The sequence below is a fragment of the Notothenia coriiceps genome, unplaced genomic scaffold (assembly GCF_000735185.1).
Source record: "Notothenia coriiceps isolate Sejong01 unplaced genomic scaffold, NC01 NC01_scaffold00000339, whole genome shotgun sequence".
Taxonomy (NCBI): Eukaryota; Metazoa; Chordata; class Actinopteri; order Perciformes; family Nototheniidae; genus Notothenia; species Notothenia coriiceps.
Window position 1 is genome coordinate 5364557 of NW_011333040.1, and position 15150 is coordinate 5379706.

At 39.2% G+C, this 15150-nt stretch overlaps 2 protein-coding genes across 2 annotated transcripts; one reads left to right on the plus strand and one right to left on the minus strand.

The window, feature by feature from the left end:
• Positions 1-655: 655 nt before the first annotated feature.
• Positions 656-3594, plus strand: LOC104950298 (transmembrane protein 184C-like; the record flags this gene model as incomplete). The annotated part of the gene is made up of 6 exons (XM_010776803.1): positions 656-795; positions 907-1000; positions 1117-1229; positions 1398-1497; positions 1684-1855; positions 1967-3594. Coding segments are annotated over 6 exons (942 nt in total), but the record flags the coding sequence as incomplete, so codon positions are not given.
• Positions 3179-12697, minus strand: LOC104950309 (putative protein arginine N-methyltransferase 9). The gene is made up of 4 exons (XM_010776814.1): positions 12624-12697; positions 7384-7537; positions 5148-5270; positions 3179-4306 (listed from the first exon to the last, which is right to left on the minus strand). The coding sequence occupies exons 1-4, from the start codon at positions 12695-12697 to the stop codon at positions 4064-4066; spliced, it is 594 nt and encodes a 197-aa protein (XP_010775116.1). The 3' UTR covers positions 3179-4063.
• Between the last annotated feature and the right edge of the window lie 2453 nt (positions 12698-15150).

Here is a 15150-nt window from a genome sequence, read left to right on the forward strand (position 1 = left end):
ACTCTCTCTAACGGTTTCAACATAAACTGTACCGAATATAAATACCTCACAATGTCTATCTAATTATGAACTTGCTTTACTTTCACNTTATAGATCTAACTACATTTTCAATAGGGATTTTAGTAGTTTTCTTAGTATTTTATCAACGTTATTGCACAAAGAAAAACCTTGCAACAATCTCGTTTATATTATTTGTTTTCAAGGAGGTGTTAAAAGTCTTTTTACTTGTCGTTTTTTTAAAAGTTTGTTTCAAGGCATTGAATTTGAAACTTAGTTAACAAATCCATGACAGTCACCAGCTTCTAATTAGCCTCACATCAATTTTTGGCTAACATGCTCACGTGCCGTCTATCTATCCTGATCTTCTACTACAATCAGATTGTTCTTTGTAATTGAGGGAGAACACATTTATTCAACATTTGCCTGAAGTTCAGCAGTATAAGCTTAATTTATTAGCGTAGCATTTTATAATACTGCCCTTTTTTAAATGTTCTTCTTACCCTCTCCAGTATTGTTGCATGTTGCATGTGAGATAATGATCAAATAGTTATTGAGGAAAATCAGGCAGACACATTTAGAATTGTTATCATTCCAATCCTCTCAACACATTTTTCGTAACTATAAGTGATTGGGTTTTATTTGAAGTTGAATATATTTGTACCGATGTATCAAACCAGGTGTTGTTAAACTTATTATTTTCTTCAAACCTTTCCTCTGCAGGGTTCTCCTGTTGAGATGTAAACTGGGAGTGTTGCAGTACACCGTAGTAAGACCTATCACAACAGTGATTGCCTTGTAAGTAATCTGTGCTCTTCATGCCCTTCATTTTATGCTGTGATACCAATCTAAGCTTCTTGTTCACTATTTTAACGGATGTACGATTTCACTCTTTCTTCTCCTTCCTAGAATCTGTCAGCTGTGTGGAGTTTATGATGAAGGCAATTTTAGTTCGAAAAATGCATGGACGTACCTGGTCATCTTCAACAATATGTCACAGCTGGTAATACCACTACTGCTTCTTGAGTTTTAGTAAAGACTGCGTCTGGGACTGCAATAAAAGATAATGTGCATGTTTAAAATTGCGTATCTGGAAATAGATTTCTTCTCTTGATCTAGTTTGCCATGTACTGTCTGGTGCTCTTCTACCGGGCTCTGAGAGAAGAACTCGGTCCAATCAAGCCAGTGGGAAAATTCCTATGTGTCAAAATGGTGGTGTTCGTCTCTTTCTGGTAATTCTCCGTGTGTTCAAAATGATTTATCACATTGACATTTTTGGAATAAATACTTTGTATGTTTTTACCTTGTTTCTAGAAATGACATATGTTGTTGAAGTAAGCTTGCAGTCTCTGGATCTACAGCCATGAGAATAATAATTGGTTATTGTTTAACTCTTCTAGGCAAGCTGTGTTCATTGCTTTGCTGGTAAAAGCAGGCGTTATCTCAGTGGACAGTACATGGGACTGGAAAAGTGTGGAGGCTATAGCTACTGGCTTACAGGTAAGCTAAAGCAAATCTGGGTAATTGATAACTATTAAACTATGAGAATAACTTCATGTTCTGGGTTTGATCTTAGTGTCAAAATTATGGCACATAAAGAAAAAGTCATACTATTAGTACAATTATATGGCCTCTTCACTTCACTTTTATCTGTGTGAAACCTAACCAACCAAGTGTTTTTCTCAGGATTTCGTCATCTGTGTGGAGATGTTTCTGGCAGCCATTGCCCATCACTTCAGCTTCACCTACAAGCCGTACATCCAGGAGGCTGAGGAGGGTTCTTGCTTTGACTCTTTTATGGCAATGTGGGACGTTTCTGATGTCAGGGCAGACATTTCTGAACAAGTCCGCAATGTTGGTAAGTGTCCCCTGATTACCATAGTGCTTCCACAGCTGTAAATGAAATGATCTGTTCGATAACCTCCAATATCGAGAGAAGGGTTAAGATGTTTTGTGTCCTTATCTACAGGCAGAACAGTTATGGGTCGTCCCAGGAAGTCCTACTTCGGTGAGGCGCAGCAGGATGGGGAGCGATCTGGCCTGCTCTCCTCGGCCTCCCAGGATGCCATCACAGAAGCAGCAGCCTACCCTGTCTCTCCCAATGGTCAGTACCAGGGTCTGGGCAGAACCCCCACACCTCACTCCCGGTCGGCCCCCGCTGGGCTCAGCTCGGCCCCCTGGGACGAAGGATATGAAGCTGAACCTGAACCTGAAGCTGAAAAAAGCCAGGAAGGGGGAAGGTCCGACCAAACCAAAGAACCAGCTGAGGCAGATCTCATCGAGATCACCTAGCCTATCGTTACGGCCGATGTTACTAATCAGACATTGTTGGGCGGGACCCAATCACAGCCTTGCCATGTTACTTCAGACGTTACTGTACTGATGCAGTATTAAATAAATTGCTGTTTGAAGGGCACATCAACAAAGTAATAGAAGTTTGCAAATAAATGCAAAGTCAGATGGACCTCTCTCCCAGTGACGGCTCCAAGAATGTTCACTGAAGGTATGGCACTAAATGATTTTTCTTTTTTAAAAGCATTTTACGCAGTTCCGTTGTACTTAAGAGTTATGGCACAGTAGAAGAAAGATTTTAAAATGAATTGTTATTGGGAAATTCCAGTTTATTTGAATGTGTCTCGAAGCATACTGTCGTGTGTGTTGCGATAAGACGCCAGTTAACCCTTGCTGAACTCTGATCCAAGCTTGGATGAATATCCTTTCCAAACAGGAAATTGCTACTTTTTTTGTGTCAAAACATGACCTCAAATGTTACAGTTGGGTGATTAAGTGAAATATGCAATGTTACTAAATGTTTTCCTTATTCTATATCTTACTTTATAGGGATTTCAGAGGACATTGATTGAAATAAGTAATGTTACATTGTAGTATCTACGGTACTAAAGCACATTAGATGTCCAGAATCCTCTTATTTAGTTGGCCCTAGTCCGTAAAGTCCCTGTACCCCAGAGGGAAGGGATTAAATAGCAACACACTTTGTTGATGCACATTTGAGACTAAACGGTCTCATGCAGTAATTAACTACTGACTAGTGCTGAAAGATGTGTCCTGACGGAATACAAAACAATATATTTGTTTGAGTTTGAGTATATACTGGATGTACAGTCTGAGTATTAAGACAACAAACGCAATTCAATCACTGGTTAATTCCCCAACAGTGCTTAATGCACACAGCTAACTGAAACATGTGATGCCTTGTTACATGTGCCGTGGAACTACTGCAGCCACTACATCAACACAGCCTTTATATTCCATGATCTGTTTTATTTGATGAGATGTTACCTTTGATTTGAGCTGGAATGACCATGTCTTGTCTTCTTCTTTTGTCAATGTTGTTACATGATTTATTTTGAGCAGGGATATTGAAATATTTAATGCAAGTGTATGATATCAGTTTGTCCGAAAAAAGACACAAATGTATGGAAATATCAGCATAACCTGCATCATGTCTGACTAAAGCACATTGCCTTATATCATTTTTGTTCTTCAATAAAACTGACAGGATGACATCAGAGCTGATGTAAATGATTCCACATTTAAATTCTGACATTCTCTTCAATAAATCAGATAAATTACAAATTCTTTTGTCTTGCATTTATTAAGAAAAATGACATTAATTCTTTAACTTTTTTAAATTGATACCAACATACAGCTTTACAAAAACAACTGTTTCCATAATCAAGGGACATCTATAATATTTATATACTTACAAATAATATATTTATAAGTACAAGTTTAAATGTCCTATTATTTTATGGCACAATGTAGAAATAAAAACATGACTTAAAGTGTGATCGTTACAGATGCTTTAAGAAGGGGATGATTCCCCAATGGCGTGGCTCATGTAGGATTCTACTAAAGCTCAAAACAGAAAAAACGTTGAAGACAGGTTTTTACATCGATGGAAAACGACGCTACAGAAGTTGGATCTTTAAATGTAACCAGAAAATCACTGCATAGTGTTTAATGCACTTCCCTATGAGCCTCTATTTAATTGAGGGTAAACATACATCGAAATGAAACTTAATTGCTAAAATACGGTGAGAGATTATTGTTCCATTGGTCCGGGGGGATTCTCTATGTGTGCTGATATGGAGATGGCACTCTTCTGAAGCTTCACAGCGAGGCGCACCCAGTCTCCGGCCTGCACCCTCAGAGGCTGCTGCAGCACCACGGCCGCCTGCTTCCAGTGGGAGTTCTGGCTGAGGGTGCTGACGCTGATCTCCTGGTCCAGGTGGATCTGGTACCAGAAGGGAATGGCTGTAACTCTGCCTGCCGACGTCGCCTGGACCTGGGAAACAGGGATTATTGCTTTATAAGATGCTAAACTGTACAACTATATCATATTTAATATAATGTATGCTGCAGCATTACCATGAATTACATCGCAAGTTAGAAACAGTGACACAGTGACACATAACAAATTAAAATGAGATTATGTTTTTTTTATAATCCACATAGAACAATTATTTTAGCATTTTTAACCACTCCCATGTTTTCTTTTGTGTTGCCATCAATTAGTCTCTCTCCGTTGGTGCGCTGGGCTAATGCTAATGCTAATAATGCTAATGATGCTAATGCTAATAATGCGAGCAAATAAAATCGCGGCTTCACAAAAAGTTTTCAGAGTTTTACGGGGCGTGGCTTGCAATTCGCCCAGCCAATCAGAAATTGGAACCTTTTCCTCCCCAGGAAAGTCCCACCTCTCTAGCAGGCACTACAAAGGGGTGAAAAGGTTCGCAAAAATATTTTTGGTGTGAACGCAAAATCCCAGGAACTATCGGGAAAAGTACTCCGGTGTGAAAGCGCCTAAAGTTTTATATTTTTGTTTTTAATTTTGCAAAAAAAATTAAAATAACATTTAGGAGGAGAGCGGAGTTTATTTATGGAAGATCTGCACAGTTACATCTTCAGGAATCAGGAATGAAGTATTTCTAGGTTTTTCGGTGATGTATGTTTTTGTACCTGAATGTAACCATGGCATTTTTTGGCTTGGAGAGTCAGTACATGCATTTAAGTTTCAGCAGCTCAGGACTGTTTAACCCCAGTACTTAAAAAAGAGAAGACCTTTTTCAAGAGTCTAATTATTTCAATAACAATCACATCACTAATTAGGCTAATTAGTTTCTTACCTTTACTTCTCTGTTGGTGTAGTTGGCGGTGGATTCCATCAGGTCCAGAACAAAGAGCTCCACAAACTCACTGAGATGCCTGCACTCCAGTGTAGAGAAGTCCAAAAACACATGTACCGGTACCTAAAGACATAAAAGATCAAAGCAGCGTTAGTCAGTTGTTTTCAGCAGATAAAAGAAAAGCCTATCTGATGACGTTATCAATAAGGAACTACATCATATGAAAACCAATAAAAAGACCAGGGAAGAAGTTCTGACAGAGATGTAAAACAAAACAGGTGCTCCTGATGTTTCAGTTTTGCACAAACTTTAAATCAGTGAAGGAATGGATTCACACCATAACATAAACACAGGGAACACTGCTTCATTTTAGTGAACAAGTATAAAATACTTTTTGTGGCTTTATTTTACAATTTTTAACCTCAACGAAACAGTTGATTTGAAGCCAATTAACTGCTGTTCTGACACTATATACTTATGGTTGCACTTATTGTAAGTTATTTTGGATTGAACTATCCGCTATATGAGGGGATGGAAAAACGAAATAAATATTCTTTTAGAATTGTTGGCTCATGGTACAGATTTTTACAAATGGAAAAGGTTTTCAACTTTAAAAAAGGAACACTGCTGCAGTTTGTTAAATATAACACAGCGGCTGACTCTTTCTCCCAAACCATTATTTAGCTTTAATTGCCAGTCTCAGAGAATAATCACTCAATCACTGATTAATGCTCGAAAACAAATCTTCTACCTTGAACTCTTGACAACTTGAGAAACAGGCCGTGGCCGCAGGGCGACACACTTAAAAGCTGAGGTATAAACCAAAGTGGCAGCGCAGAAAGTGTCACAGTTTCCTTTACTGCAGAACAAAAGAATGTTTCCCCCTGCCCGTCACAGTTTGTGTAGAGCTCAGAGCTCTCTGTTTGATGTGCTTGACGTAATGTATACTGATGGATTCAGGTAGGAAAGTCTTGGGCCAAGCTGTGTGTTGTGTCTTGTGTGACAGTTGTGCTAGAAAGTGCCCTCCACTGAGGGCTTCAAAGACAACATCTGTTAAAACAAACCGTCCCGAGTGGGGCATGCTAAATTAGAGCACAAACATGATGCTGGAAAAAATATATAATTTCCAGACCAAATAAAGAGAAAGAATTCAAAGGGATTTTGCAGCTTCTATATCGCAGCTGGGAAGCACACATCAAAGACGAGTGCACAACACAAAACAACGTCCTGGACCTTAGTATTCCAAGAGAAATACCTGCTTCAACACAAGACAACCCAAACATGGCGGGAAACACAATAAAAAAGGATTTCACACCTTTATAGTATTGCACTATATGTCTGTCATATTTAAAAAAAACTCACAAGCAACACTAATGGGCAGACTAAATGAGAATGATGCAAGCTTACAAACACAGCGCAGGTGAAAACTGGCGCTATTGACTGTTGTTGCCTCAGGAACATGAGACAGAATACAAGATAAGAGCAGGCTGAGAAGCACAACAGTAAGATTCTGCAACTTCTGTTATAAAGACTGACACAGTTGTACCTTTGAGAGGGTCTAAGTGAGTCTAAATGGGATTTCTCATTCATTATTTGGTTGATAATATTTAAAACCACTATTTAGTAAGAACAGATCTTTTGAATAGTTCACAGTAACGTTTTTGCTGGTTATTTATACATGTTTATTATACTTCTTTTTTTTATTCCTGTGTATATTCCATGTGTAATATCTGTTTTTCTTCTTATTCTGTTGCTACCATGACACGTGAATGTCCTTACGGGGATAAAACAAAGTCCATCTTATCTTTAACTTTTTCATCAAGAACAATCTAGTTTGAAATTGAAAATATGCTACTTAGAATATCAGCCCTTATGCAATATTTTCAGCAACTGCCAAGTCGATTTTTCCCTGTGCAGCGATCCTTTTTAAATACTGTTTCATTAAAAAAGAAAAGACATGCTTAACAAATATGAATGAAGTTGCTGGACTTCATAATCTGCAGAACAGTTCTCCATCATCATTTGTTCTGCTCGGTTCTTTGTTGCCCAAGATGTGCTTGATTCTCTGTATTTTCGCACACAGGTGATCTACCATTACCATCCTTTGCTGGCTGTCTCAGTTAAGGTAGCCTAAATCTTTGTGTTTCTCAAAGTGAAAAGGAAACAATCCAAGCAATCCAGCAAAGGTAAAAGCACACACATGTTGTTCTTGATACACGATAGCGTTTCTACTCACAGTGAACTGGTTGATGAACGGAGCGATGTTGAACCCCAGCGTCGCCTCCTGACCCTGGACGGCACTCTCCAGCAGCAACGTGTCCGACTCCACCAGAATACCCTGCACCACGATCTTTGCAGGGAAAATACTTCCTCCGTCTTCCAGCAAACACCTAGCATAGATCATAGAAATACATTTAACAATAAAATACATAAAAACATATCACAACTAGGGCTCAACGATTAATCGATTTTAAATCGAAATCGCTATTTTAAATGATTTGATTATCAAATCGTAAAGCCTGCGATTTTTTTAACTTTTTTTTTTTCCTTTTTGTGTGTCAGTCATCCACACCAATCAGAAGTGCTGTGCTCCACATGTACCAGCCATAACAATGGCTGGTACATGTGGAGCACAGCACTTCTGATTGGTGTGGATGACTGACACACAAAAAGGAAAAAAAAAAAGTTAAAAAAATCGCAGGCTTTACGATTNACAAACCTGAAACCCATAGAACAGCTGTACAAGAGAGCTATCCAGGTGTTTGACAGAAAGCCAAATTCAGACCACCACTGTACCATCCTGGAAAAACACCATTGACCATTTAAAGCCCAAGGGGAATTCATCCACAAGAAACACACTGGACGCTGGACTAGGTCAGAAACCAGAGGAGACTGTGAAGTCCACCGTAGATGGACCACTTTTGGACAAAATGTCCATTAAAGGCAGCTCATTGTGGAATAGCCTCCCAACTGAGATACGGGATTGTCCCACTCTCAATAGTTTCAAAGGTTAACTCAGAGAATGGTTGAGAAACACACAGACGTGCAATCACCGCTAAATGCACTTTAACACAGGGGTATCTCCTCTTGCACTTTATATGTTGTTGCTGCTATATTGTACCATGTCATAAATACTTGTGTATGCTGCACTTGCTCTTTTGCACCTTTTGCATTTCATGTATTTTGTTTTTGCTATTCTTGTAAAATGTTATTTTCTTAAATGTTTTATGTGAGGGACTGCGGATGGAAATGAGCTCAAAGCTAAATCTGGCACTGTTACGCTTGACACATTTTAATGTTTTAAGTGTTCATTAATGTGCATTGTCCCTGCCAAATAAACGATTCAAATAAAGACGAAAATAGCATAAAAGTAAATGAAATTACTTGGAACAGTTATTATTAAGTAGACTAACAGATGAAACAAGGGTCTGCACTTCTCTGTGCACACAAAAAGGAAAGGACTCGCATCCCTTTTCATCTCTTTGCCCAAGTAATTAGACTTTTAAGTTCGAAGCAAATTATTTTACCCTCATTTGTGTTGAGTGTAAACTTCTGAAAGCACTTTCAAAGAAGACGTTTCTCTCATTTCCAGCCCTCTGAAAGAAAACGAGCCAGACAGAGACACATTTCTCTGTGGCAAAAGAAGTGACCCATATAATATTAAACTCTAAGGAGAGTCACAGAGGAGTGTCTCCTTGCATTAGACCACAAGTCCTCAGATCCTTTTCTCACAGAAAGTGTCTGATTGATGGTTTCAGATAGAAGGGAAGACATGAAAATGACTGCTTCTTGCCCTCTCATTATCCAGTTATATTTCTAATGTGCATCTCCCGTATTTAATGCGGTATCGCTGACAATCTAATACCTGTTCATGAGAGACCTTTTTGATGGTATAAGCAGCTTGATTACCACTTTAAAACTTTAAAAGCATTGAAGATATGTATGTTTTATGTATATATGTATGTCCACACATACAGAGGACGGTGGAGGGGGAGGGAAATGAAAATTCAAGAGCTTTAGAAACCGAGAAAAACTGAAAACAAGAGCTACAATACTTGGCTTCATGGTCGAACCAAAACAAGATCAAAGGAACCTGTGTTTTTAAGGCCGTCTGTTTAGGTCTCCTCTGCGTCAATACATATTTCATCGGGCCTCAACACAGCGAGGCAGGAGCATATTCTATCACAAAGACCTCTGAACACATTCCCACGTGGACGCTGGACAACACAAAGCAGCTCAATTGTCTCGACTCTGGGGTTGGGGTAACAAGTCCAGGCTCCAGCATTAGTGCCCTTAGGTTAAAAAAGAAGCTACAGAGGGAGAGAGAAGACCCTCAATTGTCTCTCCAAGGAGAGGAAGGCTCATGGAAGGATAGAAAAAAACCTGAGAGTGATTTTATCAAAGAGATGACAATACAAAGGACAAGTTCGGCAGACAAGCCCTCACATATTTATATGCACACACTTGCTGCATCATCCCAACCACTGGAAATGTATAAACTCAGATTGTGAGCCCTCTTTAAATACATTATGAAACAATCACTGAGTTATCAATGTGTGAAATAGTAGATGTTTTAATGACAAGTTGTTATAATGCACTAGGAGAGACTGTCCTCCCAACGAGACCCAATGTTTGTGGAAGGTTGGGGAATTAAAATACAAAAAACCTGCCAGCTCCCGGAGGACAAACAGGTAAACACTGGGGTCTTCCTCCTCTTAGTCTCTTAGCTTTCTTGATTTCTCTGTACACTTCATTCAAAAGGTTTTCTGTGTCCCTGTGTCTGTGTTTGTGCAGAAAACTTTATGTATGAATGCAGTTCCTGAGAGATAGCCAGAGGTCGGTGAGGCCCTCAAAGGGATTTTAGCAGTGTGGACCCTGAAGAGCCAATAAGGCACACTCTGCCGGGACTATTTAACATGTTGTGTTTGCTCGCTATAGTGGTGTCTTTGTTTTGTATGAACAGAAATTCAACTGCATCCTGTTTTGTATTCGTATGTTTTGTATTGTTTATATAACTTTTATTCATGTATCTTTTCTTTTAATGTTTATTATCTTTGCTTTTTAATGACTGTTTTTAAATGCCATTTTCTTAATGTCTTTCATTTTTGTAAAGCACTTTGGGCTACCTTGTGTTGAAAGGTGCGATGTAAATAAACTTGCCTTGCCTTGTAGTTAAAATGTGTCTTTTGAAAGATTCCTCAAAGGTTTCTGATGATCTGAGACTGAGGCCGTTTCTCAATCTCGAGGATACTGGCTTCCAAGCCAATATTTCAAGGATGCTACGTCATCGAATGCCGCCGAAGGACTGTTCCAATCTCCAGCATACTTGGAATTCCACCGAGGCCGCGTCCTTGGTTTGGGGGAAATTTCGAGGCTGCACATGGGTAGACTTCGCGTCCTTAAAATCCCCACAATGCTTTGCGCACGGACCAATTTCAAAAACCCTTGCGGAGAATGGCTGAACCGATGCAGCACACATTTAAATGTAAGTATGTATGTGGGCGTAGAACATGTGTTGGTAAATATGTTACTTTGTTACATTTGTTTGTTATCACCAAAAATGTGTTCTGTGAAAGTAAAGCAAGTTCAATAATTAATAGACATCATGAGGTATTTATTTTCGGTAGCAGTTTATGTTGAAAACGTTAGAGAGAGTGGCACACTTGTTAGTCTGTTCCATTCTTCTTCGTTTTCCGAAGCCGTGGCATGGAAGTATACTTGCTTCGTTTCTGAAGGAAGTGACTTGGAAGTACGACACCAGCCAAAGCAGCCTCCTCGAGATTTGAGAAACGGCCTGAGGGTCTGTTTCTCAATGTCGAGGAATTGCTGCTCCAGAGCCACAATTTCAAGGATACTACGTCATCGAGACGTCCCGCCGAAGGACTGTTCCAATGTCCAGCACATACTTGGAATTCTACACAGCGGCGTACTTCGTTGCAGGAAATTTCGGAGGCTGCAACCATAGCGCTCCAGGCGGAACCAATTTCCAAATCTTTGGCGGACAATCGTGGCTCCATTGTAGAGAGGGCGACCTCGCATACGACGCACCACCTGCACACCTGCTAGGAAGGATTCTTGCCTCGCTTGAAGCTGCTTCTGAAGGACCTGACATCGGAGGTAAGCCTCCTCGACATTGAGAAACACCCAGAGCTTTTCATCTTCTTCAGGAAGCTCCACTAGGGTGTGCAATGGTTCAACTAAATTCCAAATGAGTGATTTTTGGACATTTGGGGGTAATAGGTTATAAAATACAAAACCGACACATTGAGAAACATTATTTTTTTGTTTCTGGCGCCACCTGGCGAATATACTCCACATTGTATTTTTCTTCTTCGCTCCTGATTTGTCTCCACCCAAGGAAAATCGGTTAATTACGCCGCTACAATTCTACAGTGAGTTCACAAGCTATTGTCCTGAGTCAGAACTTTTTCTGTATTTCTGATATTAATGCTCAAAAAACTAAAACAAAGGAAATTGAAGTGGGCCCTGTAATTCCTTTTCAATTGTTCTTGTCACAAACTCTTCTTGTTATCTGGGTGGTCTTGCAAGTTCCCGATACATTCTCAGTAATGTGGTTATGTGAGGAACTTTATATACACTTTTTAAAAAGAAGCAAACATCTCTTGTGACAGTAATCACAGAATAACCTCATATGCCTTTAATTCCGATGCATGTTTACAACAATGATTTATTGTTTAAATAAAAAGTAATTTATTTATCAAAATCCAAGACCATTTGTATAATTCATTCCTCCAGTGGTGGATATAAATATTTGAACAATGGCAATGAAAATTTAATAGAATATTCTCAACATGCACACACGCGCTCTTTTGACAAACAAGTACATTCGTTCATTCAGGTGAAAAAGATCACATTCTGCCAAATCTGAAACATTTTAAATATAATATAATAGTGAATAAAGGACTTCCAAACATCACAACTGAAAGAAGTTATTCCAACCTGTAATAATTAGTTTAAAAGGTCCAAGTGCTGTTATTTTGAAAACACAAAACAGATAATATTTCTCTTCAGACAATAAAGAGAATTTCTCCAGACAGAAGTCTCCGGTCCTCCAGATGCTCCGATCACATTTGTATCGAGGAAATTTCAAAGTGTGCGATCCACTTTGAAAAATCTCTTTCTCTGCTAGATAGCCAACATGCTTCGGAGAAAATATATTAGAGCCACATTCGTACCGCAATAAATTGCACAGTGGGCAGAAAATATAACAGTGTTTCATTCTGGAGGGGTTATCCTTTCATTTGATCAAATGTGACCAAATGCTTACTGGATCATAGCTCTCCCAGTGGCAACAAAAATAAACGGTACACATTCATAGCAGTTAATAACAGGGTTCCTTGGTTGCACTGGGCAATGCATGTAACGTACTTCTGGATTCATGCAAGCTGACACAATCTTTTTACATTTTTGCATATTGTCGACACAAAAAACACACCTTTCCAGTGACGAACCGACCTGTTGGAAACGGATGCATTGCTCATGAGTATGCGGTTGCAGAAGGGGGCGGAAAGTTCCTGGCAAATTTCCATGGGACGTTCAATCTGGAGCGACACACTTCCTCGGACACAATATTTCGATCCGCAAATTAAACAAAAAAACCATGAATCTTTTTTTTTTTTTTTAAGTAGAACCAGAACAAGTTTAACCTTATTTTATCTCTGAACATTATTTGTTTACATTGAAAACGAAAACAGGAAATGTTTGACGTTAAATGTTACTCATCCCCCCCCAACCCAATCATTCAAAAATGAACCAAAAATGCACCCCCCATTCCAAAAATCCCACAAAGTCCGCGTGTAAACGAAACGAGCCCTTCTCCCTCCAAAAGTGCCATTAAACATGCAAATCTTCTTCAAGCGATCCTCTGCCATTTTTGCTAAAGCTTTCAGTCAACGGGCTCTTCTGGGCTCCTAATCAACCACACACTCTGAGTCCTTCCTCTTTCAGTGTCACTGTCCAGCCTTGTTGAGGATGGCTCCGTGTTACGCTCAAACAGCCTTGGTTTGCCCGAATGCCAACCAGCTGTTCCACTCTCATATTTGTAGCCTGTTGCGAACCTTTGTGTGGTCTCTATAGCCGATTGCAGTATAGCAGTGTGCTATGGCATGGATATCAAGTGTACTTGAATGGCTTGTTTGGTTTTAGTCAAGATTATGCCAAAATATTACTTTCCCAACTTATTTAAGTTCCCTATGAAGAGCCAACCTTGCAATTTTGGAAAATTCCCAGTTTTCCCCATAAAATTTCCCCGTGAAAGTTTCCATCTTTAAACATTTCCCGGAATTATGCAACCCTACTCATGAGTGACGCTGCTCATTAGTCCTCTTCCTCTCATGAAACGGTGAACGGACACCATCTTTTCGCAGGAGGTTGAGCTCTGCCCTCTGTTTACTGAAGCCACGCGTCACACAAAGCTCTCCTCTCATGTTGGAGCCAAAACAGCAGGAAGACCGAGCCGCAGTTGATCAGCTGCTGGTGGTCCGCCGCCTCGATGCTGTCTGGACACCCGCTGCCCAGTCCTCCTCAAGGCCGCCTGACCACACACACACACACACACAGCACACACCACACACCACCACACACACACACACACACACACATCAGTATGTATTGAGTAAAACCAGCAAAATCAATAATGCCATGATAATAATTCGCCTATAATGTATATATACAGTATATACCCATATGTATCTATTCATACTGCATATACTTTAGTCTTGTATATGTAATACTAGTATCCTTCTATAGATTGCAGCTGCACTTGCACTGCGGTTTGGTAAATCTCTCTCANTTGTCTGCTGGAGTCAAGCAGGATCTCTGTAACCTGCAATATGGCCAGCTTTTCTACAAGCTGGACGTGAAATGTGCTCCTAGTCTGAGTGGAGCTCTATGCAAGGACTATAAAGCCTCTCCTATGAGTCAAAGTCTGAAGGAGCTGTACGTGTCCCGTCATTCACATCCAGTTCCAAAATCTATTCTGTTAGAGATGGGTGTGTTTGTGGATGAACCAAGCCCACTGAGCAACCAGAGTCTTACTGCAAAGATTCAGAAGTTTGATGTGAAATAACTGCGTTGTCTTTTTGTTTTTCGCGCTTACATAGCAACATTATTCTTCCTATTATGTACATAGATGATACATTAAGCAAGACCATTACTCATTCACTGACATCCGTGATTAAATATCTAATGATCAGATAGAATGAGATGTCAATGTATGTTGGGAGCAATTGGTTTATGTGCTTAAAAAGCAGCTGCAACTCAATTATGATTTTAATAAGGCATTTTACAGTTTCTGTAGCACGTGTTAGACAGAATAGTCAACGTAGGCTCACATCAGCAGAAGATCCAAAAGGACTGAAATAGATTGCCAAAATGTTTAAAACAGTTATTTTATTGTTTATGCTGTATCTGTGTTTTGGTATTATACCCATCATTCTGTTGACTATGGCTTGAGAACAGCAAAGCATATTTTAAAAGTCCTTGCTCCGGATGCAAACTTTTGAGTTTGAGTCACTGCAGTTTTAACTTATTCATATATTTATTTCTTTTTTGACATACCTTAACATAAAAACGTATAGTGCATTTTGGTAGTTTTTTTATTATATTTAAAAGCAACATTTACTTGTGTGATTTGTGTATTGTAATCATGTCATTATTTTAAGGATTTTTGTTTATTCATAATAAAAGCATTTCATCTGAACCGTTTGTGGTACTTGATGTTTCATTTTCAATTGAGTGTTTGTGTTTCTAAGGTGTTTGTATTGTCTGACATTAGAAAGGAAGTGGTAAAACTTCCTGTGTACGGATGAGGCTTTTCTGATGCCGTTATATAGAACAATGTGTGAACAATGTTTGTACTCAGATGCTTCTATACAGCAACATATTACATATCATTTATTGGATTAAAACAGTACATCACTTTATTTTTTTAATTGTAAAACATTGAAGCACATTTCATGTACTTAATAAAAATGCATGTTCA

Bases quoted from the DNA above. Each gene is read 5' to 3' on its own strand.
- LOC104950309 (XM_010776814.1), bottom strand. From the start codon at position 12,697: ATGGAAATTTGCCAGGAACTTTCCGCCCCCTTCTGCAACCGCATACTC. The intron at 7,538-12,623 runs GTCGGTTCGTCA...GATCTATGCTAG, and splicing joins AATGCATCCGTTTCCAACAG to GTGTTTGCTGGAAGACGGAG. The intron at 4,307-5,147 runs GTAAGAAACTAA...CCTGTTTCCCAG, and splicing joins ACACCAACAGAGAAGTAAAG to GTCCAGGCGACGTCGGCAGG.